General features: G+C 36.1%; 1 protein-coding gene across 1 annotated transcript in view; it reads right to left on the reverse strand.

The window, feature by feature from the left end:
• TLK1 (tousled like kinase 1) overlaps positions 1 to 26,011 on the reverse strand; it is a 108,604-nt gene that overhangs the window by 68,759 nt on the left and 13,834 nt on the right. Inside the window, exons 2-3 of the mRNA XM_006766551.2 lie at positions 20,785 to 20,856; positions 922 to 997 (exon numbers count right to left, since the gene is read on the reverse strand). Of these exons, the coding sequence (XP_006766614.1) occupies positions 922 to 997; positions 20,785 to 20,856 (148 nt within the window). The remainder of the gene's footprint in view (positions 1 to 921; positions 998 to 20,784; positions 20,857 to 26,011) is intronic.

The raw sequence follows: 26,011 nt of genomic DNA on the forward strand, positions 1-26,011 counted from the left end.
CTTCCCGGGGAATCAGGCCTAAGCTTGCAGTCAGACATCCTTCTGGCAGTCAGGGAGCCCTCAGGGGATGTCCGACTAAAGGCTTAGGCCCCAAGGGAGCTGTGATGAGGAAGCTGGGGTGACAAAGGAGCCACGCTGTCCCGCCCGGCTGCCCTAGGTCAGGTTGCACACGGGATGCCCACTCCGGGTCACAGATAGCAGGCCCAGATGGCTGCAGGGTAGGCGGGATGGCGCTGTCCTGCCCCACCGCCCCGGGTGGCAAATAAGAGGCCCAGATGGCGGAGGGATGGCACTGACCCGCCCTGCCTGCAGTATACAAATTAGCCGCCATCTTTGTTAGCAGTTAATTTGCATATCATGCTGATTAGCCAGTGGGAGGTGTAGCAAAGGTATGGTAAATTACCATGTTTGTCTATTATTAGATAGGATAGTCTCTTTAAAGAAATAAAAGGAATGAGTAAGTTTGGGTACTTGTTTTCAAGTGAGATCTCAAGTTCTTATTCAATACCATAAATCATATAAAAAGAGAAACATGAAAGGTGCTTAGGTAGTGCTTGCCAGGTGCTTAACACTTAGTATTAGCAGATCTTCTTTGGCCCAAGGCCATTTAGGTTTCCAGAGCAAGAGGTGTCAACTGAATTAGGTAAGTGAGCCAAAGAAAGGGAAAAATGTTAAAAAGTCTAAACAGTAACCACACATTATTCATGGTACAAAAAGATTCCAATTTCATATTATTACTTCTTATGCAAAGTACATAAAATACATTCCTAAACTATTATTAAATGCAGAAATTACATAACAGTCATAAAAAATCACAAAAACATGAAATTACTTATTTCACAATTACATTATTAACTGATTAAAAATCAGAATAACTGTAAATGCCTACTTGGCTCTGAAGGAAGATTTTACTTCACTTACCCTGACTACTTTCATTCTGATTTTCTGCTTTTCTCTTTCTTCCTCTGGATGATTCAGATTGTTTCTTCTCTGGTGTCTACAGAAAGCAAAGTTTACAGAGTTTTAAGTCACAGTTTTAATATACAAAATTATTATAGTTAGTATAAAAATTGTTTTTATTTTTAAAGTAAAATACTGGGTGGGGCAAAGTAGGTTTACAGTGCTCATATGGAAAATACAATAATTAATAAATAATAATATAAGAATATATTCTTGAATACTCACAACTGTAAATCTATTTGCCTAGGCTTCTTTTTTGTTTTGCTCAATAGTGCTCACACAGTGTAAATGTGTACATATATACAATTAAAAAAAAATCACAAAATTTCCTATTTTGTACATTTTTAAAATTCGAAGTATATAGAACACCTTGTAGACATTATTTGAAATCCACTTTTACAGAATTTGACTTGAGGTAAATGAAAAATCTAAGTGTAATTAACCTTTAAAAGATGCCCTATAAATCCTTAACTGGATAGGGCAAAACAAACAACAAGAAAAGCTATATTTTTTCTATTCATTCATAGTTTGTACATAAAAGTAAGCTTGAATAAGAAAAAAAAATGCGGAACCCAAACTTTGATATTAACAATCCTACTAAAAGAACCATTCACCTAAGTACCTAACAATTATTACCCAATAACAATTATAGTAAATTCGCACATTATGTTTGGCCGGTGATGGATCAGTGTTGAGCGTCAATCTATGAACCAAGAAGTCACAGTTCCATTCCTGGTCAGGGCACATTCCGGGTTGTGGTCTCAATCCCCAGTGTGAGATATTCAGGAGGCAGCCGATCAATGATTCTCTCTCATTATTGATGTTTCTATCTCTATCTCTCCCTCTCCCCCTTTCCCTTCCTCTCTGAAATATGTATGTATGTATGTGTGTGTGTGTGTGTATAAAATCATACATTATGCATGTATATGCTAATCATACATGTGCTATAGGGTCAGCAAACTATAGCACACTGGCCAAATCTGGCTGGATAGCTGTTTTCTTTATAGAGTCCCTAATTTAAGCATAGCTTTCACATTCTTATATGATGGAAAATTTTAAAAACAAAAACAAGAATATTTTGATATGAAAATTATAAAAAATTTAAATTTCAGTGTCCATAAATAAAATTTTATTGGAACACAGCCACATTCATTTATATATTTTCTATGATTGATTTTATATTACAATATCAGAGTTGAGCAGTTCCAACCTAGACCTATGGCCCACAAAGCCTAAAATAGCTGGCCCTTTACAGAAAAAGTAGGCAGACCCCTGCCCTACATGATGGCTTGTTTTCAAATTACAGATTTGTTCTTTTAACTGATAGCAAGTATTTTCATCAGGCTAAAAAAACAAGTAATTTCTGTGGAGTCCGGCAGACTGTTATGCTTAGATAAGATGAAAACCAAGAGCTAAGGCACAAGGCAATGGCATAGGGCCCTCAAATTCTAGAGGCTTGGCAAATATGTCTAGTGCCAGAACAAAGAATATTTGAATGAATGACAAACAAATCAAGACAAATAAATCTCTCAAGGCAATGCAGTTCCCAAACAAGAAAGGGGCTTAATCTTTATCTGACGTTTCTGAGTAGTTCTATGATTAAATAGTATGAATGACAATACATAACCTAGCTCATATTGAGCATCTATGGTTCCTTTAAGTATTATTTTGGGAATTTTAAGTTCTCTCACCTCCATTTTGTCAACAAGTCAACAGATTCACAGGCTGAAGTCAATGGTACAAGTCTTTGAATTCTTTAAAGACAGGAGTCATACCCTCTTCCCATGTCACTGCTCCCACCCATATGCCTGGCACATAATTATTACTTGACAAATGCATGAATATTAAATAACTTACTCAAGGTAACCAGGATTTAAATTCGATTCTGTATATTTCCAAGGTCTAAATGCATTATTTTTTCTATGTGACATGCTATATGCCTACATCAAGAACTGAATGAATCAACTACGCAAAAATATTTCAAAATCTTATTAAGTTCATAAGTAAAATTAATTATGTCAGTAATCTGCATATATATTTTAACATCACAAATGAGAGAACTTAAAGAAATCCATCATTAACTGGCAATCTACTTAGGAGATAGACTGGTGTACCAGCAATTTAGGGCAAATAGTTCTTAGTTTAGTTTCACTGTCAAAATTTAAAAAAACTCAAACTTGCCCTGGCTGGTGTGTTTCAGGGGTTGGAGTGTTGGCCCATGAACTGAAGGGTTGCGGATTCGATTCCCAGTCAAAAGCACGTACCTCGGATGCAGGTTCCCCAGCCCTGGAAGGGGCACGTGCAGGAGGCAACCAATCAATGTGTCTCTCTCACATCGATGTTTCTCTCTTCCTATTCCCTCCCTTCTCCTCTCTCTCTAGAAATCGATGGGAAAAACATTCTTGGATGAGGATTTTTTTAAAAAAAGGAAAAAAGAGTGAAAAATAAGGAGATTCCAAAATGACAGCAGAGTGAGAGGATGCTACACTGACATGCTCCCAGGACCAAACTAGAATTACAACTAAAATACAGAAAAATCATCCTATCTAATAAAGAGGGAATATGCTAATTGACCCTCATGCCATCGCAAAGATGGCGGCACCCACAGCCAATAAGGAGGGAATATGCTAATTGACTGCAATGCCCCCAAATATGGTAACACCCACAGCCACAAGATGGTAACGCCGAGTCCCCTCAGCCCTGCAGGAGGGGTTAGTGAGGATGACCAAATGACTGAACAGCAGACTGCGTGACCAGTAGGCACAGGACACTGAGAAGACCACGCTGGCCCTGGGCCTGTGACAAGCAGGGAGCGTGCAGGGAGATGTGCACCGGGGCCCAGGAGACACCGCCAACGGGGTGGGGGCAGTTGGGGGCAACCAGGCAGGCAGTCGAGCGATTAGAAACCAGCAGTCCAGGACTGTGAGAGTCCAACTGCTGGTTTAGGCCCGATCCTCCGAGAGGTCCTGGATTGGAGAGGGTGCAGGCTGGGCTGAGGGACCCCCCCCACCCCCGGCACGAATTTTGTGTACCAGGCCTCTAGTCCTTAATAACCAACTGAAGACTAGCTGGAGAGAACCCAGATAAAGAAGGGCAGAATGTGGAGACTGCATAGAGACTGGTAGGAAGTGCGAAGGCAGGAAAGGGCTGGCAGGACTCCCGCAGACAGCAGCTGAGGTTCTGGAGGGATATCTCAGCTGTGGGTGTCCCCACTGTGAACTCTGGGGTCTAACCCCAAGCTGGGCTCCCCAGCCCAGAGTGTCAATACTAAGAAAGGTGTCCATATAACATCTGGTTGTGAAAAGCAACGGGGTTGCTGTCTGCTAAGGAGAGAGAGCTGGATATACAGGCACCCTCTTAGAGGGCAAATGTATAAAATCTATCGATTCAATGCAACCCCAATTAAAGTACCAATGGCATATGTCACAGATCCAGAACAAACACTCCAAAAATGTATATGGAACAAAAAAGAGACACTGAATAGCCGCAGGCAGCAATCTTGAGAAAGAAGAACAAAGCTGGAAGGATCACAATACCAGATATCAAGTTATACTGCAAAGTCACTATAATCAAAACTGCCTGGTACTGGCACAAGAACAGACATATAGATCAATGGAACAGAACAAATACCCCAGAAATCAACCCAAGCCATTATGCTCAATTAATATTTACCAAAGGAGGCAAGAGCATACAATGGAGTAAAGATAGTCTCTACCATAAATGGTATTGGGAAAATTTGACACATGCAAAAAAATGAAACTAGACCACTAACTTATACCATACACAAGAATAAACTCAAAATGGATAAAAAAGACTTAAATGTAAGTCATGAAGCCATAAAAATCCTATGAGAAACCACAGGCAGCAAAATCTAAGACATCTCTCATAGAAATATATTTACAGATACATCTCCTAGGGCAGTAGTCGGCAAACTGTGGCTCGCGAGCCACATGTGGCCCTTTGGTCTCTTGAGTGTGGCTCTTCCACAAAATACCACGTGCGGGCGCGCACGTACATTGCGATTAAAACTTCGTGGCCCATGCGCAGAAGTCAGTGTTCGGCCTAGGCGAGTCTATTTTGAAGACGTGGCATTAGAAGAAGTGGGGGTACATTCACTGAGGTCGATCCCTCAGATTGAGGCCAGTTTAGGAGTACCCTAATTAAGTTAATAACAATGTACCTACCTATATAGTTTAAGTTTAAAAAACTTGGCTCTCAAAAGAAATTTCAATCGTTGTACTGTTGATATTTGGCTCTGTTGACTAATGAGTTTGCCGACCACTGTCCTAGGGCAAGGGAAACTAAGGAGAAAATAAAGAAATGGGACTATATAAAAATAAAAAGTTTCTGAATAGCAAAAGAAACCATCAACAAATGAAATGGGAGCCCACTGTATGGAAGAACATACTTGCCAATGATACATCTGATAAAGGGTTTATATCCAAAATATATAAGGAACTCATACAAGTTAACAAAAGGAAGATAAACAACCCAATTAAGAACCTAAATGGATACTTCTCCAAAATGGACACACTGATGGCCAAGAGACATATGAAAAAATGCTCAAAGTCACTGATCATCAGAGAGATTAAAATTACGACAATGAGGTATCACCTCACACCTGTCAGAATAGCTATCATCAACAAATCAACAACTGCCAAGTGCTGGCAAGGATGTAGAGAAGAGGGAACCCTAGTACACCGCTGGTGGGAATGCAAACTGGCACAATCATTATGGAAAACAGTATGGAGTTTCCTCAAAAAATTAAATATGGAACTGCCATTTGATCCAGTGATCCCACTTCTAAGAAAGCAAAAACACCAATCAGAAAGAATACATATGCATCCCTATGTTCATAGCAGCACAATTTACAATAGCTAAGATTTGGAAACAGCCCAAGTGCTCATCAATATATGAGTGGATAAAAAAGCTGGAGTACATTTATACCATAAAATGCTATGCAGCAGCAAAGAAGGATTTCTTACCCTTTGAAATAGTAGGGAGGGACCTGGAGAGTATTATGCTAAACAAAATAAGCCAATCAGAGAAAGAAAAGTATCTCATGATATCATTCATATAGGTAACCTAATGAACAAAATAAACTGTTGAACAAAATAAATCCTGAGATTGTCAAATATCAGAGGGAAGGTGGGGGTGGAGTGGGAAGAGATCAACCAAAGAACCTGTATGCATATATGTGTAGCCCATGGACACAGACAATAGGGTGGTGGAGGCCTGGGGAGGGTGCAGACTGTAAGGGATCAATAGGAGAAAAAAAGGGAATATATGCAATACTTTCAACAATAAGGATTTATAAAGTAAAGTTAAGTAAAGTAAAAGGCTCAAATTTAAACAATAACCAATGTTCTATTTTCCTCAGAATAAAAATATCACCAGCCCTAAATGGTTTGGCTCAGTGGATAGAGCGTCGGCCTGCGGACTGAAAGGTCCCAGGTTCGATTCCAGTCAAGGGCATGTACCTTGGTTGTGGGCACATCCCCAGTGGGAGGTGTGCAGGAGGCAGCTGATCGATGTTTCTCTCTCATCGATGTTTCTAACTCTCTATCTCTCTCCCTTCCTCTCTGTAAAAAATCAATAAAATAAATTAAAAAAAATATCACCGAATTTTTAATTAAATACTTCACTGAATATATGCTTCAAGATATTTAAAGTATTTTTTTTTTTTAAAAAAAGACATAGAGTGCTCACTTTGACAGCACACATACTAAAACTGGAATGATACAGAGATTAGCATGACATGGCCCCTGTACAAGGATGACATGCAAATTTGTGAAGTATTCCATATATTTTAAATCATGGGAATGCAATGTACAGCATAGGGAATATAGTCAATAGTATCGTAGTAATTAAGTATAGTGACAGATTGTTATTAAACTTGTAGAGTTCACTTTGTAAGTCATACAAATGTCTGATTATGTTGCACACCTGAAACTAATATAATATTGTATATTAATTTAAAAATAAATAATAAAGAGAGACAGATTTATTGGTAAAAACTTTTTTCCCCAAGGCTAAGTTTTCCCTAAATTTAAAATCTTCTGGAATAGAGAAGTAGGATAGTCCTTTGGGGGCAATGTCGTTTTGATTAAAAATAAAAATGAAAACATAAAAATACCCAAATGCATAATAAGTAAGGGCAACAGAGAAAATTTTGAGAAAGAAGGGGAAGAAAATCAATTTTAAGACTAATGTGGGTTAAGAAGCTGGAAATAGGTAATAAAAAACTGAAAAGTTGAATACAGTAAAAGATGAGAAAGGGAAACCTAGATATACCTAAGTTAGCTTATAAAGTAAATGTTTCCTTTACAAAGACAGCATTTTGTCTCTTCACATGAATCTTAATCTTTTCACCCATGTCTTGTATGACTACCTGATATTGACCTTTAACCTCACTCTCTCCTCATAGAGTATTTTAGGATTGTTCTGTCAGCTCATATGGACCATAACTTCCTAACTACCATGGGCCTTTAAAGAAACATAGACTAAAAAATCAAACTCTGGAACAATCCTTAACTGTCAGCATGTCATTTAACTCTAGACTTGATTTTCTCATCAATTTTAAATGTTGATAATACAGGCCACAACAGGACTGTGAGTACAAAAGAGAAACATACCACAAACATACCTAGTAGAGCATCTGGAACAGTGTGTAGTCTATAAATGTCAGTGATCACTTAAATTCTCTTATCTGAATGGCTATCCCTTCTGTTACTATAAATATCTGTGTACTTTTATGTTTTTCAAAACTTTAATCATGTGTCACCTGTTAAATGATCAGAAGCTTCTACCCTAATAACTTACAAATAACTTGTAGGGTTTGCAAAATAAGTACATTTCCTCTTTAAGGCCTCATTCAACTCTCTTCTTGACTGCAAGCCACACAATCTGTGATCTGAGGCCCTAAGTATTACCTGGCTAACCCTCAGGCAAATGTGTATTAGATAGTTTTTTGGTTCTTTGTTTTTAACTTAAATAATCTGGACAATACATATATTAAACAAAACAAAAAACTCTCAATGAAGAAGCCTACTACTTCAAATTCTCCTCAGTCACTCATCTGAATATGAACTTATTTGGGGGATTTAGAACATTGGGGATTTAGGATATGCAGAATCTTACCAAATACTTAATCTGTAAAAAGGATCATCACTGAGGAAAAGTTCAGATACCTGTGATTTTCAAACTATACTCTCCAGAGATACCTTGGGGGAGAGCAGGTTGAACCTCCAAAGTTGTTAAATGTGAGGGAGAAGAGAAGGAAGGTGACTGAGCTAAAGCTCTATCTAGTCTTCCACATATCCTATCCTACACTACACCTCCACCCCTGTCTTGCAAATACAGGCTGTCTTATTTATTTATTTTTAAAAATATATTTTATTGATTTTTTACAGAGAGGAAGGGAGAGGAATAGAGAGTTAGAAACATCGATGAGAGAGAAACATTCTTATTTTAATATAAAGAATCTATATTAGACTTACTTGAAGAAAGAGTTCAATCATTTTAAAAAGTTTGAAAAACCCCTGATCTTGACCAATGATTTTCTACAAAATCCACATGACACCAATCAGATCACCTTTACTTGCATAAAATGTAAAATTTGCACATAGTTAGCATTTTATATAGAATGCTTTCAAGCTTATTATTGCTGTCATCAATACTGTCATTTCTCTCTTTTCTTCTATATTTTTTCCCTCAACTATTGCACTATAATTAACCAAAATAAGAAGGATTAATATGGAAGGCAAAAATAATATGATCTGGCTTTAAAGTAAAGATAGAAAGACTACAATAATTATAAAGTCGAAGAATTCCTACATATAAATAGAACTGTGTCAGAAAAATGATGAGACTGAGACTCTTTAAATCAATTTAGCTCTGTAAATACTAATTCGCAATCATACCAAAATCTGAATGATTACTCTGGCATTTAAATGTTCCAAGATATTAGAGTATGAATTTACACAGTATTTTTTTAGCAGTTGAAATATGTGGAAAAAAAAATGACAAGGCTAAAGGACTCAAGAGTTGACAGTAATACAATTAAATGTTCCAATTCATTTGGGATTTAAGTCAGTAAATCACTAATCATATGGCTTTTTGGTTTATCTTAAAAATATATGTGTCTCTTCAATGCAAGTAAGACCAAATGTAAGAAAACAAAACAAAAACCTTAGAATTGTTACAGAATGAGGGAGATAGATCAATATGGATTGTTCCATGAAAACAGATAAATACATATACAGGCCTCCAACTAGAGATATATTTAAAATTATCAGTATAAATGCATTATAGAAAATTATAGCAGTATGAGAAAAGATATTATAAAATCAAGAAAAGAGAATGGAGTGGATATTAAAATTTATTCTTCACCTCCACCTTAGAGTTTGATAGCACTGACTGAGCAGACAACAAAAAGTCAGATACCATCATCTCTAGTAAAATTATTATAGTTAATAGATATAGATTTAATTTCTTTGTTAAGTGAGAAAATACTTTAAAATGAAAAAGTTAATTTAATATTAAAAACATCTTTAACAAAATATTCAATCCTCAAACTTGTCAGAATGCATTTTTCCTGATCAATTCACTTAGCTCAAGATAAATACCTCTCACTGGCTATTCCAATGATTCAGTTTGCCCAGGTATCAAATTCAAGGTCACTATATTTGGAACAAATGTCATGACGAATCTTTTGCCTTCAATTGGTAATAACAATATTCAATTTTTATCTACATTTCTAGGCAAAACTTATTAAACTAGATGTGAGACGGGAAAATGCTGGAGAAATCTTTGTTACTTTAATGGCACATATCAAAACAGCACTGAATGAGAGAGGAAAATCTGGAGCTTTATAAAAATAGTCCGTGTAAAATAGATGTTCTACTCAAGAATATCAAATGTGCAAGATATTGTTTCTTCCAACCTTTCACTATAAATACTAGGTTAGAATAACGCATCATAAGACATTGAAATTCTGTTGTAAAAATTTCCTTGCTTCCTATCCAATTTAAATTTAGATAAAAACTATCATGAAATATGGATATCCTAAATCAAGCATGATTTTGAGCTGGCATGACCTGATATTCATAGAGCCTGCCTCTGCCTACAAGTCAAAACTTGATTATCGAGAACTATTATCTGGAAATGTTTGCTTGAATCTTTTAACACCTAAAAGAAGATCACTGCTACAGTGATTTCAATATCTATATAATAAAAGCCTAAATGACCGTTACAGCAGAACGAACAGAATGACTGGTCACTGTGATGTGCACTGACCTCCAGGAAGCAGACACTCAATGAAGGAGCGGACCCCTTTTGGTCAGTGCACTCCCATAGCACCACTCATGAAGCCAGGCTCATGGTTGGTGAGCGCAGCAGTGGTGGTGGGCAGTGGGACTAAGACATCAGTTGGACATCCCCTGAGGGGTCCCAGACTGCGAGAGGGCACAGGCTGAGCTTAGGGACTGCCCCCAAGTGCTCGAATTCTGTGCACCGGGCCTCTAGTTTAATATAAAAGTGTATGCATATGCCCAGCTGGTATGGCTCAGCGGCTGAGTGTCGACCTGGGCACATGCCCAGGTTGTGGGCTTGATCCCCACGGGGCTGGGGAGGGTGTACAGGAGGCAGCTGCTTGATGATTCTTTCTCATCATTGATGTGTCTATTTCTCTATCTCTCTTCCTCTCTAAAAATCAATAAAATATATATAGTTAAAAAACTTTTTAAAAAAGTGTATGTATGCAACATTTAGGGATCCTATCACTAAATAAGAGAGCATTTCCTTGCTATTTAAAATAAATCCAATGAATGTATCAGTAATCTTGAGTGTGGTTTATTTTCTGTTGTACTGCCTTTATTATTTAGTAATATGTAATACCCAAGGTGGTAGAGAGCTAATAAGACAAAATTGGGTAGCCAACTAACTAAAATGTGTGTTGTCTTACTTCAAGTGTGCCAGTTCTTTTTTTTTCAGTTTTAGAGAGAGAAAAGGAGGGAGAGGGAGAGAGCGAGGGGGAGGATTTTGGAAGGGGGAGGGAGAGGGAAGGTGAGCAAGGGGAGGGGGGAGGGAGAAGGAGAGAGAGACATCAATGTGAGAAACATCGGCTGGTTAACTCCCATACATGCCCCAACAGGGGATCGAACCTAAAACTTGGCTATGTGCCCTGACCAGAAATCAAACCCACAACCTATGGGATGATGCTCCAACTAACTGGGCCCAGTTCATATTTTTAAAAGCCTGAATGACTTCTACTCCCTTCACAAATATACAGTATCCACAACCAAATCAGTACATAAGAGAAATACAATACTTAAACAATCTTACCCTCGCCCTAGCTAAATCCACTAGTTTGGCTCAGTAGATAGAGCGTTGGACTGCAGACTGGAGGGTCCAGGTTCGATCTCAGTCAAGGGCACATGCTCGGGTTGTGGGCTTGATCCCAGGAGGGGCTTGCAGGAGGCAGCGGATCAATGATTCTTTCTCATCATTGGTGCTTCTCTCTCTCTCTCTCCCTTCCTCTCTGAGATCAATAAAAATATATTTAAAAAAAATCTTACCCTCAATTTTTAAAAACTACCTAACTTACAGGGCCGGCATGGCTGTGGTTGAGGCTTGATCTATGAGCCAGGAGTTCACGATTCGATTTCCAGTCAGGGCACATGCCCAGGGTTGGGGGCTTGATTTCCAGTCGGGGGTGTGCAGGAGGCAGCTAATCAATGATTCTCTCTCAATACTGATCTCTCTCTCTCTTCTCTGTTTTCCTCTCAGAAATCAATAAAAATATATTAAAATATAAAAACTACCTAACTTTCCATCCTCACAGTCTGACTTCTTAAGGTCGTCCTCTCTAAACCCATTTTAATTTGCATTCACATATATTTAAAAGGGGCATATGTACTAAGTCTTCAATATTGATGAAATGCAATACTGTTTGCCATTTTCGTATTTACGGAGCATGACGATTTAGAATTTTCCCTTCTCTGACTTTCCCTTTAAGGCTTTAATTGTCAAAAAGTACAAACCATAAAATTAAAATATTTTCTCCTCTTTTCATATAATCTTGTAAGTTCTTTTCAAATTATATAATCAGAATAAAATAAACATACAGAGTAACTGCTGTGGGGAAAAGAAATTTTCAAGATAACTTACTGTGGAAATGTTGGCATTTTCAGAGTAGTTATAACAGTAATACTTAGAACAGTGATTTCATAACCTTTTGCCCATTGTGACACTTGTGACAGAGTAACATGGTCTTGTATAGTATTCCTACAGGCATTTCCGAGAACTCAAATCCCTAGTGATCCTTATACAGTTACTAGAGGCACAGTGCACGGGATTCGTGCTCGCAGGGGGGTGTCCCCTCAGCCCAGCTTGTGCCCTCTTGCAGTCCAGGAGCCCTCGGGGGATGTCGGACTGACATTTTGGTTGCCACAATTGTGGGCTACAGATATCTAATGCATTAGTCAGAGATGCTGCTAAATGTCCTACATCGCTCAGGACAACCCCACCCCAAGAATCATCTACCTTCAAATGTCAGTAACATTAAGGTTTAGAAACCTTGTTTTGATGAATACATAAGAATCATTTGTAGTTGACTCAAAACTACCATGCTATAACTAAAGCGATGTTAAATATATTTGTTCAACAAATATTTACTGACCACCTATTATAATTGAGCACTATACCAAGTTCCACTTTAAAGTATGTCTTCAATCTCTTTTAAAATTTATTTTTAATTTTTAAAAATCCTCATCTGAAGATGTTTATTGAAGAGAGAGAGAGAGAAATATCAATTGTTTGTCTCTTGTACATGCCCCAACCCAGGACCAAACCAGCAACCTAGGTATGTGCCCTGACTGGGAATTGAACCCATCACCTTTTACTATATGGGATAACACTCCAACCAACTGGCCAGGACAGTATGTCTTCATTATTAAAATGACCTGGCATTTTCTCCTTCTAATCTTGTTTTCATCAATCAGTATAGAACTTTCTTGCTCTAAAAACAAACCACTATCTACACTATGTACTCTTATAAAGTGAAACATTTAGCAGCTACTATATGTCAGCTTGATAAATAAATGGCTTACTAAATTATGATTTCAAGATTTATAAGAAACTGAAAGATTATCTAGACAGAGTATATCAGAATTTCTAAACGGGGATCCTTTTACTTTGACAAAGCTTCCCAGATGATTCTGATACATACAGTCTTCCACCTTTATAAAAACAGAGTCACAGAGCCAATGCTAGACTACATTTGGTTTCCAGTTGACTTTTCCTTCCAGGAGACTAAGGACACATATAGACGATCAGGATAGACATCTTTCCTTTGCTGTGGACCCTATCACCTAACATACTTGAATACAGTTCCTATAAGAGCATGTCCTTTAATGTATAATGGTAGAATCACATAGTGTTTTTTTTTTTAATGAAAATTTTACAAAACAATTCCAGGATTTTTATAAGGACTTAAATCCTGTAAATTTATAAAATTGATTATTAGTTGTTAATAAGGGAGAAAAAAACAAATTTATTCCTCCACTGAGATAATGCATTTATTAGTGTTACAAAATAGACAATTTTGGATGCACACACAGATACTCTCCTTTAAGACAACATTGGTATTGTACATTGTATACAGCAACATGTTATATACAATGTCAATAAAACAAATGACATGATACTTAGTAAGATTTATGGTTTGGCTCACCTAGCACAGTAAGAAGTGAGAAAATACTACCAGCAGGAAGGTAAGTAAAAGAGAAAACAGCAGAACCCATCAAGTAGAACACCACAAAGATCATTTCTCAGGATAAAAACATTTTAGAAAATAATGTAGGTAGCAGAATACAAAGAATATTTCTTTAAAAAATGACTAAATGTCTAACAATCTTGAGAAGCTAAATAGATTTAAACAGAATAAAGAAACAAGGTAATTTATTCCGGGGGAATAGGCATAAAAATGTAACTTTCAGTGATATTTAGACTATATATAATTAAATTCATTTTCCAAGTTTTCCTATTTCTTATTGGGTGCTCAGACTAAGACATTAAAAAAGATTTGTCCAGATTTTAACACACACACACACACACACACACACACTTATACTCACATACAACTAAAATTTTAATAAAATAAAAAAAATCAATCTAAAACCTAAAATTTAAGGCCAGTATTATCTCTACTTTCAAATAGAATCATAACTTCCAATCAATCCTGGGTACTTAAGTGTTCACTAAGAAAACATTTAAACTAAATACCATTAAGAGGGGGGAAAGGAAAAAGTAGAAATGGGTATGGATAGAAAAACAAGGTTAAAACAGAAAATGCTCTTATCACTCTCCAAATCTGGCCAATCTACTAAGAACAGAAGACAACCCATTTAATCAGTTTACACATGTTTGTGTAACTTTAAAAGACCTTTTTCAAAAAAGGAAAATTTACATTTACAAATCTATTATATAACTCTATAAACAATACAACTAGTTCTAGAAATGGAAATAATGCCCTCCTAAAGCCAGGTATAAGTTAGGTCTAACTAATTCCCTAGAGTTTTTATTTTCTACTTCTTCTAAAACATGCACATAAGAAATCAAACATAATGTGACCCTTTAAAAAGTCTTAAAGAAAAAAAAAGCCTTAATGTTTCGAAGTATCTTCAATATTATAACTTTAACTCAAATGAGGGGGAAAAAAGATTAAGTTACAAGACTACTTCCAAAAACTTAACTCAAAGATAAAGCTAATCAGATCTTTCATAAAATGGCCTCCATTAATCGTTGTTAGAGGTAAATTAAGACAATCAAGGCATAATATATATATATATGTATTATATTCTTTCATTACAATTATTACAATGCTGAAAGTGGATCTAAGTTTAAATGTCTAGATGCAATAAATGTCCCAGTTTCTACATATCTATAACTTAAAATATCCTTAATCCTAAATAAGTCAAAAATATCTGAATCAAAATTAAATAGTAATTCAATGCCAATATGCTAAGAAAGGGGTCACAGAAGGTTAAGGAATTGATAATTATTCAGGAGGAAGGGAAAAAAGTGATGGACTATATTTTAAATTGTTCAACTCTGATTCAAGTTATATAGAAGTTTATAGAAGATAAATATTAAAGATTAAATTGAGGTAAAAAGAGAATAATTTGATGTGTGTCTGCTTTACAAACATTATTTTGTAGTATATTGTATGCAAACACATATGCAAAAATAGACTTAAATGTGCTTCAACATTATTAAAGATGATATAACTCAATGATATTTATATTCAGTCTTATATTCAATCACAAAAATCCTACCTTCGTAAGAAAATAGAGAACTATATTCTAGAACATCCAAAGGAGAAGTAGGTTGGAGAATGGCTAATGTTATTAATATTCATTATAAATTCCACATAAGCTATAGGATATGTAATTTATTTTAGCACTTGGGGTAAGGTGGAGAGGGAACAGCAATTGTACAGCATTTCAAGAAAGTAGAGGTCTTTGTGTATAGACAAGGAAGGGTGGGTCCTGCAAGAACTGCAGAAGGTGGATCAAGGCAGGTTCTAAAATTTGGAAAACACTGATAACCAATAACACGGGCTCCTTCTCTTAGCCTCATAAAATAATCTGGACTTTTAGCTAGCAGATAAATCAGAGAGACCATGTTTCTAACTCTTTCAGGCATTCTAAAACAATTAAAAGGATTAAGTGAGCCTTCTCCCTTCAACTCCCTTCTCTGTCCGTCCCTTAAAAATCTGTATCATTCTTCTCACACCCACAATCTATTCCTGGTTCTTTCCTTTGGCTGATAACCTCTTTTTTTTTTTTTTTTTTTTTTTTTTTTACTGTAAAGTAAGAGAAAGGTTATTAGGCTTAGAAATTCATCCATCAAAAGAAAGGCTATTTCTTGTCATTTCTGCCTACAACTAACCCTGCCCACCAAGGTCTGGATCTCACCATTCATACTGCTCTGAGGAAAAGGTGTTGAGTTTTGGTTCTACTTTCTCCTTTTTCTTTGGCACTTTCCTTGACCCATCATAGCTCCTCTATGACCCTTTCCTTACCACATAATATGGCAAGCCTGTTAAGACTCTCAATATTGTCTCCTTTCCTTTACAGTAAAAATTCTGCCAAGAGCTGTCAATATTTGTTGTCACTATTTCCTCATTTTCCAATGCTTCCTTAACCAACTATAATCTGGAATCCTGCGCCCATTAATTTACTAGAACTAAGCCTAAATGACAAATTCTTAGTCACTTTTTACTGTTATTATCTTGTGACTTCTGTGACATTTAATTCTACTCATCTTCTTCTCCTCTTCTCTTTTTCTTCCTACTGTCCACCTCCTTTCAGCACACCCATCTGGCTTGGTAACATCTCCTAGAGTTACACAAACTATCAGGAGGAGTTCATCTACAAAAGCAGGTTTTAAACTTTTGGATCTCAGGGCTCCTCTACACACTCTTAAAAGCTATTGAGGACCCCAAAGAGCTTTTATTTATGTGGTTTATAACTACCAATAGTTATCATTTTAGAATTTAAAACTAAAAAGCATTTAAACGCCAGAATACACAAGTGCAGAATCCACATATTGTCAGTGATGACATCATGTATCATACAGCCTCTGGAAATTTTCACTGTCAGCTCAGGAGAAAATTAAAATTTTACAAAGCCAAATATGTCTTAGCACTGTTACAAAAACTGACCTTGTGAGTCCCCTGGAAGAGTCTCAGGGACCCCCAGGAATCCTCAGACCACCCAATCATTTCACTCCTATGTAGAAACTCCCAAGTCTTTCTCTCTAGCCTGACCCCTTTCCTTCCTGAGTTCTCACCTAAAGTTATGTACCTTTAAAAAATCCTAGGCTCTTCTCTTTCCTTTTTACCCTCATTCAATATTCATCAAACTACTGATTCTACTCTTAAAATCTAGTGGAATTCGAGAACTTGTTAGAGAAATGCAACCCCCACCCCAGATCTATAGACATATGAACCCTCGGTAATTCACTTGCACATTAACCTCTGAGAGGCATGGGCTGGGTGGTGATAGCATCAATAACCAAAGTGAGAGAATCTGAAGAAGAACATTCAAAGGCAAACTTAAGAACACTCAATTAGAACTCCTCCCACTTGAAGTTTTCCCTAATAGTAAACCATGGAAGTTTGGAGTTTTGTAAAGGCAAAGTATTCCAATTGAGGTTTTGCTTCCTTCCAATCCTATCCCCTCCATATTGCCACCTGGAGAGGGCTTCTTCATCTCCACTTTGTCTTTTTCCTCCCTGCTTCGAGGACTTTCCATTACCCAGATAAAAGCCCAAATTCCTTATTATGAAATAAACGGCCTTTCAAACCCTGACCCCTGCCTATCTTTCACCCTTCTTGCATATCCTCCCTATACCAGAAGTTTGCAAACCAATTGAGTCACCTCTGCAGCATGGTATTTTTTCTAAGCTCCTCAGGGGATCCAGCTGGGGTTGAGAATCACTGCCCTATGCCATGAACAAAACTATCTGCCAAACTTCCATGCAAAAGCACGGAAGTCTCTCTACTGCCTTCTCACATTTTGCCTTTAACCTCTGGAATGAATTCACAGCCTTTCCTAACAACTATCATCTCTTCTTTGAAGGAAGATCTCTCTCTTTCCTCCCCTCTTCTCCCTTGCAGGCAGGTGGGATTATGGGTTTCTTACTCTTTGACCCTATAGCACCTCGTGCTTACATCAATTACAACAGCCCACACTGTTTATAAAGCAATCTGTCCTCTTGTGAAGGCAGAGATAATACACTATTCATCTTTATATTCTCTGTGCTTGGCACAGAGGTTAGAAGATAACAGATAATAAATGCTTAATGAAAATACAGTAAATTTTTAGAGCCTGTTGAATAGACCTAGATTTATGTATAACAAAGCAAAACAAGATCAACACCTTCCTACCTACTGGGTGATTTCATTAACAAAAGGAAAACCTTTTTTGGTCTATAATTCTACATTTAGAAATAAAAGGCTAATTCATATATGAAGTGATTCATATATTAACTGAAATGAAAATTTTCAGTTGAAGTAGATTCAATTACCCTAATAGTAAATATCAGATGCTTTTCAGTTTTAATAGTAAAAGGATAGAAGAAAATAGGTTTCTGAGTATCTGAAGAGAGTAGGGAAAACTAAGAATCTTCATAAATACTAAAAGGGACTCAACAGATAATGTCTAATTGATGAAACAAAATAGCAAGATATGCACATTATTTACATTATAAAACGTAGAAATAAATATCAAGAAGAAAAGCTAAAAAACAGAAAGTGGGGTGTGGAAAGGGTGGGTAGCCAAAGTAGAGTCCTTCCTGTCTGGCCATGAGGGAAGGAGATGGGGGTGCAGAGGGCCAGAGGTCTTCAGCCTTGCTGTCTGCCCCAGGCCAAGTCTCTACAGTGGGGGAGTCTCTTGGTCAAAGCCCTACCCACTTATATGAAGATCACAGTTGCCCTTCCTTTTAGGGAAGAGGCCTGCAGAGGGAGCCCATGCGAAATGTTCCATTTTTAAAAATTAAATCTGATTGAATCTGTACTTTTATCATTAAAAAATAATAATAAATAAATATTTTAGCAGTATTTGTTCATAAAAACAAAAACTATTATTTTTTAAAAAGTAATGATGAGGGAATGGATTACCAAAAGAATAACAACATCAGAAGACAATGGAATACTACATAAACTCTACTACTTACTGGGAAAAAAAGTTCTTCTGCAATTTAATGTTTACTCCCAACAACTTAACTTAATGGCCTATGAATATCTGTATCTTGATTTATATGAAATTTTACCCAAGGGAATTCATGAATTAAGGTATGTAGTTTAGAAATAAAACCTGGGAATCATTTTCCAGATATGTAGCTTCTTACAATGGAAAGACAAAAACAAACAAATTTTTTTGCTTCTTTAAATCTTAAGGAAAATGTATAATTTGTAGTCATTTCTAAAATATTGCGCCACCTGACTTAATCATTAATTTTCTAAAACTTCCAGATAAAGAACACAGAACAGCAAAAGTCAAAAGAGTTTTAAGATTTCTATTGCTGCCCCTACTGTCAAAATTTCTATATAAATAAAGCTCAGTATATCCAATGTTGAACCAAATCCTATTTCACTGGAAATGCCACTATGGTCTTTAAAAAACAATAACAAATCAATATTTTAAATTAAAAATATAGCCAAAAGTGATCCTTGGAATTCTTTAAAGAGTGGTATTTTCTTATAACTGATTCTTTTGAAGGAATTAAATACTGCATCTATAAAGAACATAGAAATATTATTTTTTTTAGGTGATCTAACTTTTTACTATGTTTTGCTATTTAAAAAATAAAAAATAAAGAACACCAGATTTGGTGAATGGAAAAGGGAAATATCTAAAATCATTTTACTGTTCTTTATAACATAAAAGCCTGTGAAAGAGGAGGCATGTGAAATTACTAAATAGACTAAAATCTAGAAATGTCAAGAAATATTTCAAAGTCCAGGAAATATAAAGTGAAAACATTCTTGATATAATTTTTGAAAAACTGTACTTTTGTCTAGATCTAAACCTACTATTTTTAAAGGCTCAGTATAAGAGTGTTATTTAAAAAAAAACCACAAAACTGAACTGTGACAATCTGGTGCTACAGGGGCTACTAACGCTTACCTCAAGGGAACCTACTGCAGATAAAGTCCCGTCACTTGCACAGTCCTTTCAGCTGCCTGCCAGTTGTCTCTGTGGAAGGGAAAGCCTGATGAGTGAGAGCCCTATGCCACACTCCTTTGGAGTGTCAGGGTGCCTGCACAGAACTGCACACAACTGTCTACCTAGAGATTCCTAGATGCTTTCCATAACACAGGGCTTAAAAAGAGGCCACCTTTGGTATTGCCTTTCCACTGAACACCAAAACTGAATAGCTAAGAGTTTCTGAGTGTTAACAACTTTTTGGTATTAACAAGGTGATATATCTACACTAATCCAAATAGAAAAAAAGACTAAAATGGATCAAATAGAAATAAGTTAACATCGACAGGGAAAACACACACAGACACACACACACAAATACACTGAAAAGTAAGTAACAGAATTCTGTAATCTGAGAAGAGACAGTATTATAGGCTATATCCACAAAAACTAAAGTTGCAGCATCAACAAGTAAATGCTAAAACTCAAAGCAATTCCTGTCTATACATTTTTAAAAGATGCCATCAAGTATATCATGCTTAATGTGAACTATCCCATGGGTTGAAATGGCTACTTACAAAATCCAATGTATTTTCTCAGTGGGGTCAGTAAGTGGGTGGGAGGAGAGGACATTTTTCAGATATTTTTAAGTAAGAAAAAGGAAAACCAAGAGCACGAAATTCCAAAAGAAATTTTAAAAAGAGGAAAAAAAAAAGCCCTTATATCTGTATCTTAGAAAGTAAACAAACCCTTACTCAGAGCCAAACTAAGAGGAAAGTATAATAAGAAATAGAAAACTGTGAAGCAATGTATTTCAAAAACCACCCTCAACTACTAAAATTATGAGTGGCAAGTAACTTGTCTTCCATTAAGAACACTTATACCACAAGTTCAGCTCCATAAACAAAGAAACTATATTTTCTTTCTAATGACAAATACAGTCTTCAGTCTGAATGCTGTGCTTCATAAGGCAGAGTAAAATGCTCCTACAAAAATTTAAAAAGCATTAATATTTAGCATAAGAACTGAAGAAACAAACCTATTTTATTTTTTAAAAAGGTGATTCCAACTTTGACTTTAATAGTACCATATTTAAAATGAAGTTACTTACCTCTGATTCTTTATCACTTAAAGATCCCAAGCTTCCAAAACTGTGATTAGAGCTTTCATTATTTGTTGAAGCCTGTTAAAAGATTTTTAAGAAGGTAAAGCTTAGGAGTAATTTTAAATGAAACATATTACACAAATACTATATCTTCATAAATTAAAATAAAGTATGATTCCTTTAAACAAGGAAGTCAAATTAAGTAAAATATAAGAAATACCAACCTCTTAACACTATAAATATCTTGGGAAGTTTTACCAAGTCAATAAAGTTCTGCTGTATTTTAGGGACTAACTCATTACTTGAGTTTTTAGAATACCAAATTCAGGAGCAAAGGAAATGTGCCATTGTTAGATAACAAGATCCCTAAAACTACTATTCAACATATAAAATCTAATGCTTCCTTAACTAAAGTATTATTTGTGTTCCTTACTTCTCTTCACAATCTTACCAAATTCCATCATATCCCATCCACGCCCATTTGCCTCTCTTCATATTAACAAACTAAACAATCTTTGGTTTATTTGTTTTGGCTTAGTGTTTTAAGAATTTTTTTTTTTTATCATTTTGACCATTTTAATTGCTTCACTCAAGAATTTCACCATTTCCTTTACAATATCTTAAATTGTGACAAACAGAAATGTTATTATTTTGCGGGATGATGCTTGCTATGTTTCCAGTATGTTTCTATTATGCTTACTGTTTGGACCAACAATACATTAAAGCAATGTCTTACAGGGATGATTAGACCAGGGGATGACAGGCATGCCAATGATGATGCATGAATAAACTTCATGTGGAAGCAGGCCAATTGGTACCCTTATTTCCCTTCAATTTGTAAGAGTAGCTGCTAATCCTACCATTAAAAGGTTGCAAGTTCGACTACTGTTCAACTACTTTCAAAGCTGGTGACTCAGAGCTTTTTCATACATGTTCAGTACTATGCTGGACACTATAAAGCCAAATTTCAACACAAACAACATGCAAACTAATTAAGATTCAAACACTATTTAGAGGAAGTTAAAATCTACTTAGAGCAAGATGATCAAACTTCAAACAAAGAACACCGTAAACAGCAATTAAGAAGTGATAAACTATAAAGATTCAGGGACAATGGAGGCGGTGACAATGTTTTTCATTATCCCTAAGTCTCCACATAAAAATACAGTATAAACCCCAAATTCACACATAACATTTACAACAAAACTGGCTCACTAGAAATCTCCCCAAAATAGCAGATGGGAACAGATTACCAACAACCACAGCACCTGCATGGTATGAAAGGAAGCAAAAGGAAACAGGGTGTGGAACAGATTTGACAAGAGACTCCCAAAACAGCAAATGCAACTGACCACTAAGGCAGTTTGAGTACAGAAGCTATATCTGAAAGGGTTTCTGCCCTTTCAAATAGTGACTAAGCGCAAGGGGTCCATGGTGAACTCTGAAGAAGTTAGAGCAATTTAGTCCTAAGAACTCTTAAAACTAATCCCTCACTAAGGGTGTCACAGTAAGTATAAACTACTGGGTGTGAAAACAAAACTAAGCCCAACAGTTACAATGAAGATACAGAAAAAGAATATAAAAATAACAAGTGGGGAAGGAAGCAAAGGTTAGAAATCGCAGGAATTACTTTTGAGGAGTGCCCAAAAACAGCAGCAGGGGGAGCTCTATAAAAGTCATTCTAAACCAAAACAAAAACAAACAAAAAAGGTAAACAACAGAAAATGATGTAGGTCATCTCATGAAGTTATTATAAGAAAAAAGACAGTAAGATATAGACTACTGTCCTGATAATAAAAGCATACTAGAAACATACACATTTCACAAAATAGGTGAAAACTAACCTAATATTTCAAAATGAGCTAAAAGACATTACTAAAATGACTCAAGACATGAAAGAACATAAATCAGATTTCAAAAAAAAAACCCCTCAGAAATAAGGTAACAGAATCTAGGAAAGCTTTAGAAATTGGGGAAAAATGGGTTCAATAATGAAGATTAAGCCTGAATGAAACCAAGAGAAAATAAATACAACAGATAATGATTTAAGAGAACTAGAAGGTAAAAAGGAAGAACACTTTTGAAATCAAAAGAAATGAAGAGATAAAAAGAATGAGAGAAAGCACAACTATTGAAGCAACAAAGATCTAACATTCAGGTAACAGAAGTCTTTAAAGAGCACTACCAGAAGAAAACAAATAGTAGAACTGTCGTTCAGGAAATCCTCTTTGAAAAATTTTTAAAAATTGAAACTACTGCCTGAAAGGATACAATATGCATCTCAGAATATTTGATTTTTCAAAGGCAGCACTTTATGCCAGAAGAAAATGAAGTAACATATTAAGATATTCAAAGAAATGTGAATAAAGTGTTCTATATCTAGTAAAATTGATTTTTAACATATAGAAGGCATAGACTTATCAAAATGCCAGAAATCAGGAAATAATGCTCTCTTGAGCTTTCCAAAAGAATCCAGAAAACTTCAGATCACCAAAATGAAGATTCACTGTAAGAACTGATAAAATCAATATTACTTATTGATAAAGTTAAATAAAAGATACAAGGCCAAAACTATGAAATTTAATGGCTAATGCATGCAAAAGTTATTAATAGTACAATATTTTAAAATTGGGGCATGGAATTCTATGGGAAGCACAAGTGAAAAAACTTTGAATTGTTTTCAGTAACCACTGTGGCCATTGTGATAGCACAAGTGTAGTTGTTTTGAGGTTGCCGTGTGTATAGGAAAAGAAGTAAATATTTATATGATATTCTAATTTTATCATCTGGTTTACACCCTTAAGAACTATAATTCTTGATATAGAAGTAAAATGATGTGATATAAATAAAAACCTTGTAGTTCTGATTTGAATTGGAAGTATCAATATAAATTCATGAGATATTTTTACCTTTTAAAGCAATTTTTAAAAATACAGATTCTGCCACAGGGAGTAACAGAATTCCTCATATCAGACCGATGTTCCCATAGATAACCATAAATTCTGGAAAAATATATAAAAGACAACTACCTGAAAGCACGTGAGCAAACAAGAGTAGACAGAATCTGGATAGGAGACAACATTTGGAAGAAGGGAATAGACTAGGTGGGTTTCCTGTATTTACAGGTTTTGCTGTAAAGCCCCTAGTGCAGCGGTTCTCAACCTTTGGGTCACGACCCCTTTGGGGGTCCAACGACCCTTTCACAGGGGTCGCCTAAGACCATCGGAAAACACATATATAATTACATACTGTTTTTGTGATTAATCACTATGCTTTATGTTCAATTTGTAACAATGAAATTGGGGTCACCACAACATGAGAAACTGTATTAAAGGGTCGGGGCATTAGGAAGGTTGAGAACCACTGCCCTAGTGTGAACTGCAGAGCATCGGAAACTTGGATCATGACAGGCAATCTTACTGGCTTGAAAAACCAGGGTGAAGCTACCACAGCAGCTAGAAAATAAAGAACCAAAGACAGAGTTGCAAATTCTGCATATTATTTCTATCCATGTCTCTAGCTGGTCACCGATCTACACAAGAGTGGAACAGACTCCAAGCAGTCCAGATAAGGCTAAAACAACTGAACAGAAATGTTAGCTGCCATCTCCTAAAGGGAGACATAGTTTAGATTTCAGTTGAGCCAAGTTAATTCTTTCCTAATACAAAAATACCACCAAAAAAAATTAATACTCAACAGAACACTAAACCAAATCCCAAAGTCACTCTAATGTATCATTCACAGTGTGCATGATATAAACAAAATTTCTGAACTTATGAAGAAACTAGTGGCCCGGTGCACGAAATTCGTGCACATTAAAAGGGAATTAATTAGCAGAAATATTTTAATATTGCTATGTGCCCTTTCTCTATAATAGAAGTGTCAGAGATGAAAGGAAATTAGTAAAATGTATATGAAAACTATAAATTTATTAATAAATAAACAGTAACAAAAAGATATAACAACAGAGGCATGATATAACAAAAACATGATACGAAAACAACAAAAACATGATATAAAAACATCATCTGTTGAATCAATGGAATTATCACTCAAATATGTGTGAAAATCTCCATCGAGTAAATCCAAAATTTCTTCATTTAATTTTTGAATGTGCTCATTTTTTGGAAAAGAATTGCACTTTTAGATATATTTTTAATATTATTCATATAGTATTTCCAAAGGTAGCTTCAATAATAGATCCAGACCTAGCCGGCTTGGCTCAGTGGATAGAGCGTTGGCCTGCGAACTGAAGGGTCCCAGGTTCGATTCTGGCCAAGGGCACATGCCTGGGTTGTGGGCTCAATCCCCAGTAGGGGGTGTGCAGGAGGCAGCCAATCAATGATTCTCTCTCCTCATTGATGTTTCTATCTCTTTCTCCTTCTCCCTTCCTCTCCGAAATCAATACAAAATATGTATTTTTTTAAAAAATAGATCCATTACAAATCACAGGGGATTTCAATAATATCCGTTCCTAAATGAAAACTGCTATCAAGTTTGCCATCCCCAAGTTTTATTAACCATCCACTATAAGCAGAATCCTCTGATCTCATATTTGTTGTAAGAGACAACTTTCTGAAACATCCCCAAACATTGCAGTACTTTAAACTCATTTGTACTATGGCCAATCCCATAGCATGTGGTACAATACTGAGACATTGTCAAAAATCCCCTCCAAGAAGGAGAACTTTCCCACCAAATACAGCATTCAAATTCATGATTCCTCTTAGTAATCTGTCTATGGCATTTATAACATGACTGGATGCCATGGTGCATTCATTAATAATGAGAAGTTGGGCCTTTTTAATAGTTTTAGCAACTTCACTGTTTATATCGAGTCTAGAAATCGAAGTTTCATTTAATGAAATCGGTAATTTCTATTGGGAATGGAAGGTGCTTCCACCAAGAAGTAAATCTGCAATTCCTGTAGATGCTGTGGGTAAAACTACCACCACGACCTCTAATATAATGTATTAAAACTTTATAAAGTATGCCTCTATGCTCCAAGGGCCAGTTCCTGCCTCAAACCTCGCCCTCCGGGGAAACAGCTCGGGGAGGGTGCAGCCCTTGGCAATGTGACCCAGGACTCAGTGCCTCCATGCTCCAAAAACTGGTTCCTGCTTCAAACCTCGCCCTTACTGGAAACAGCTCAGGGAGGGTGCAGCTGTTGCTAAGAGGACCCAGGACTCAGCACATCTACACTCTGAGGGCCAGTTCTTGCCTCAAACCTCAC

This window comes from Myotis davidii, unplaced genomic scaffold (assembly GCF_000327345.1).
Source record: "Myotis davidii unplaced genomic scaffold, ASM32734v1 scaffold59, whole genome shotgun sequence".
In the NCBI taxonomy this organism is placed as follows: domain Eukaryota; kingdom Metazoa; phylum Chordata; class Mammalia; order Chiroptera; family Vespertilionidae; genus Myotis; species Myotis davidii.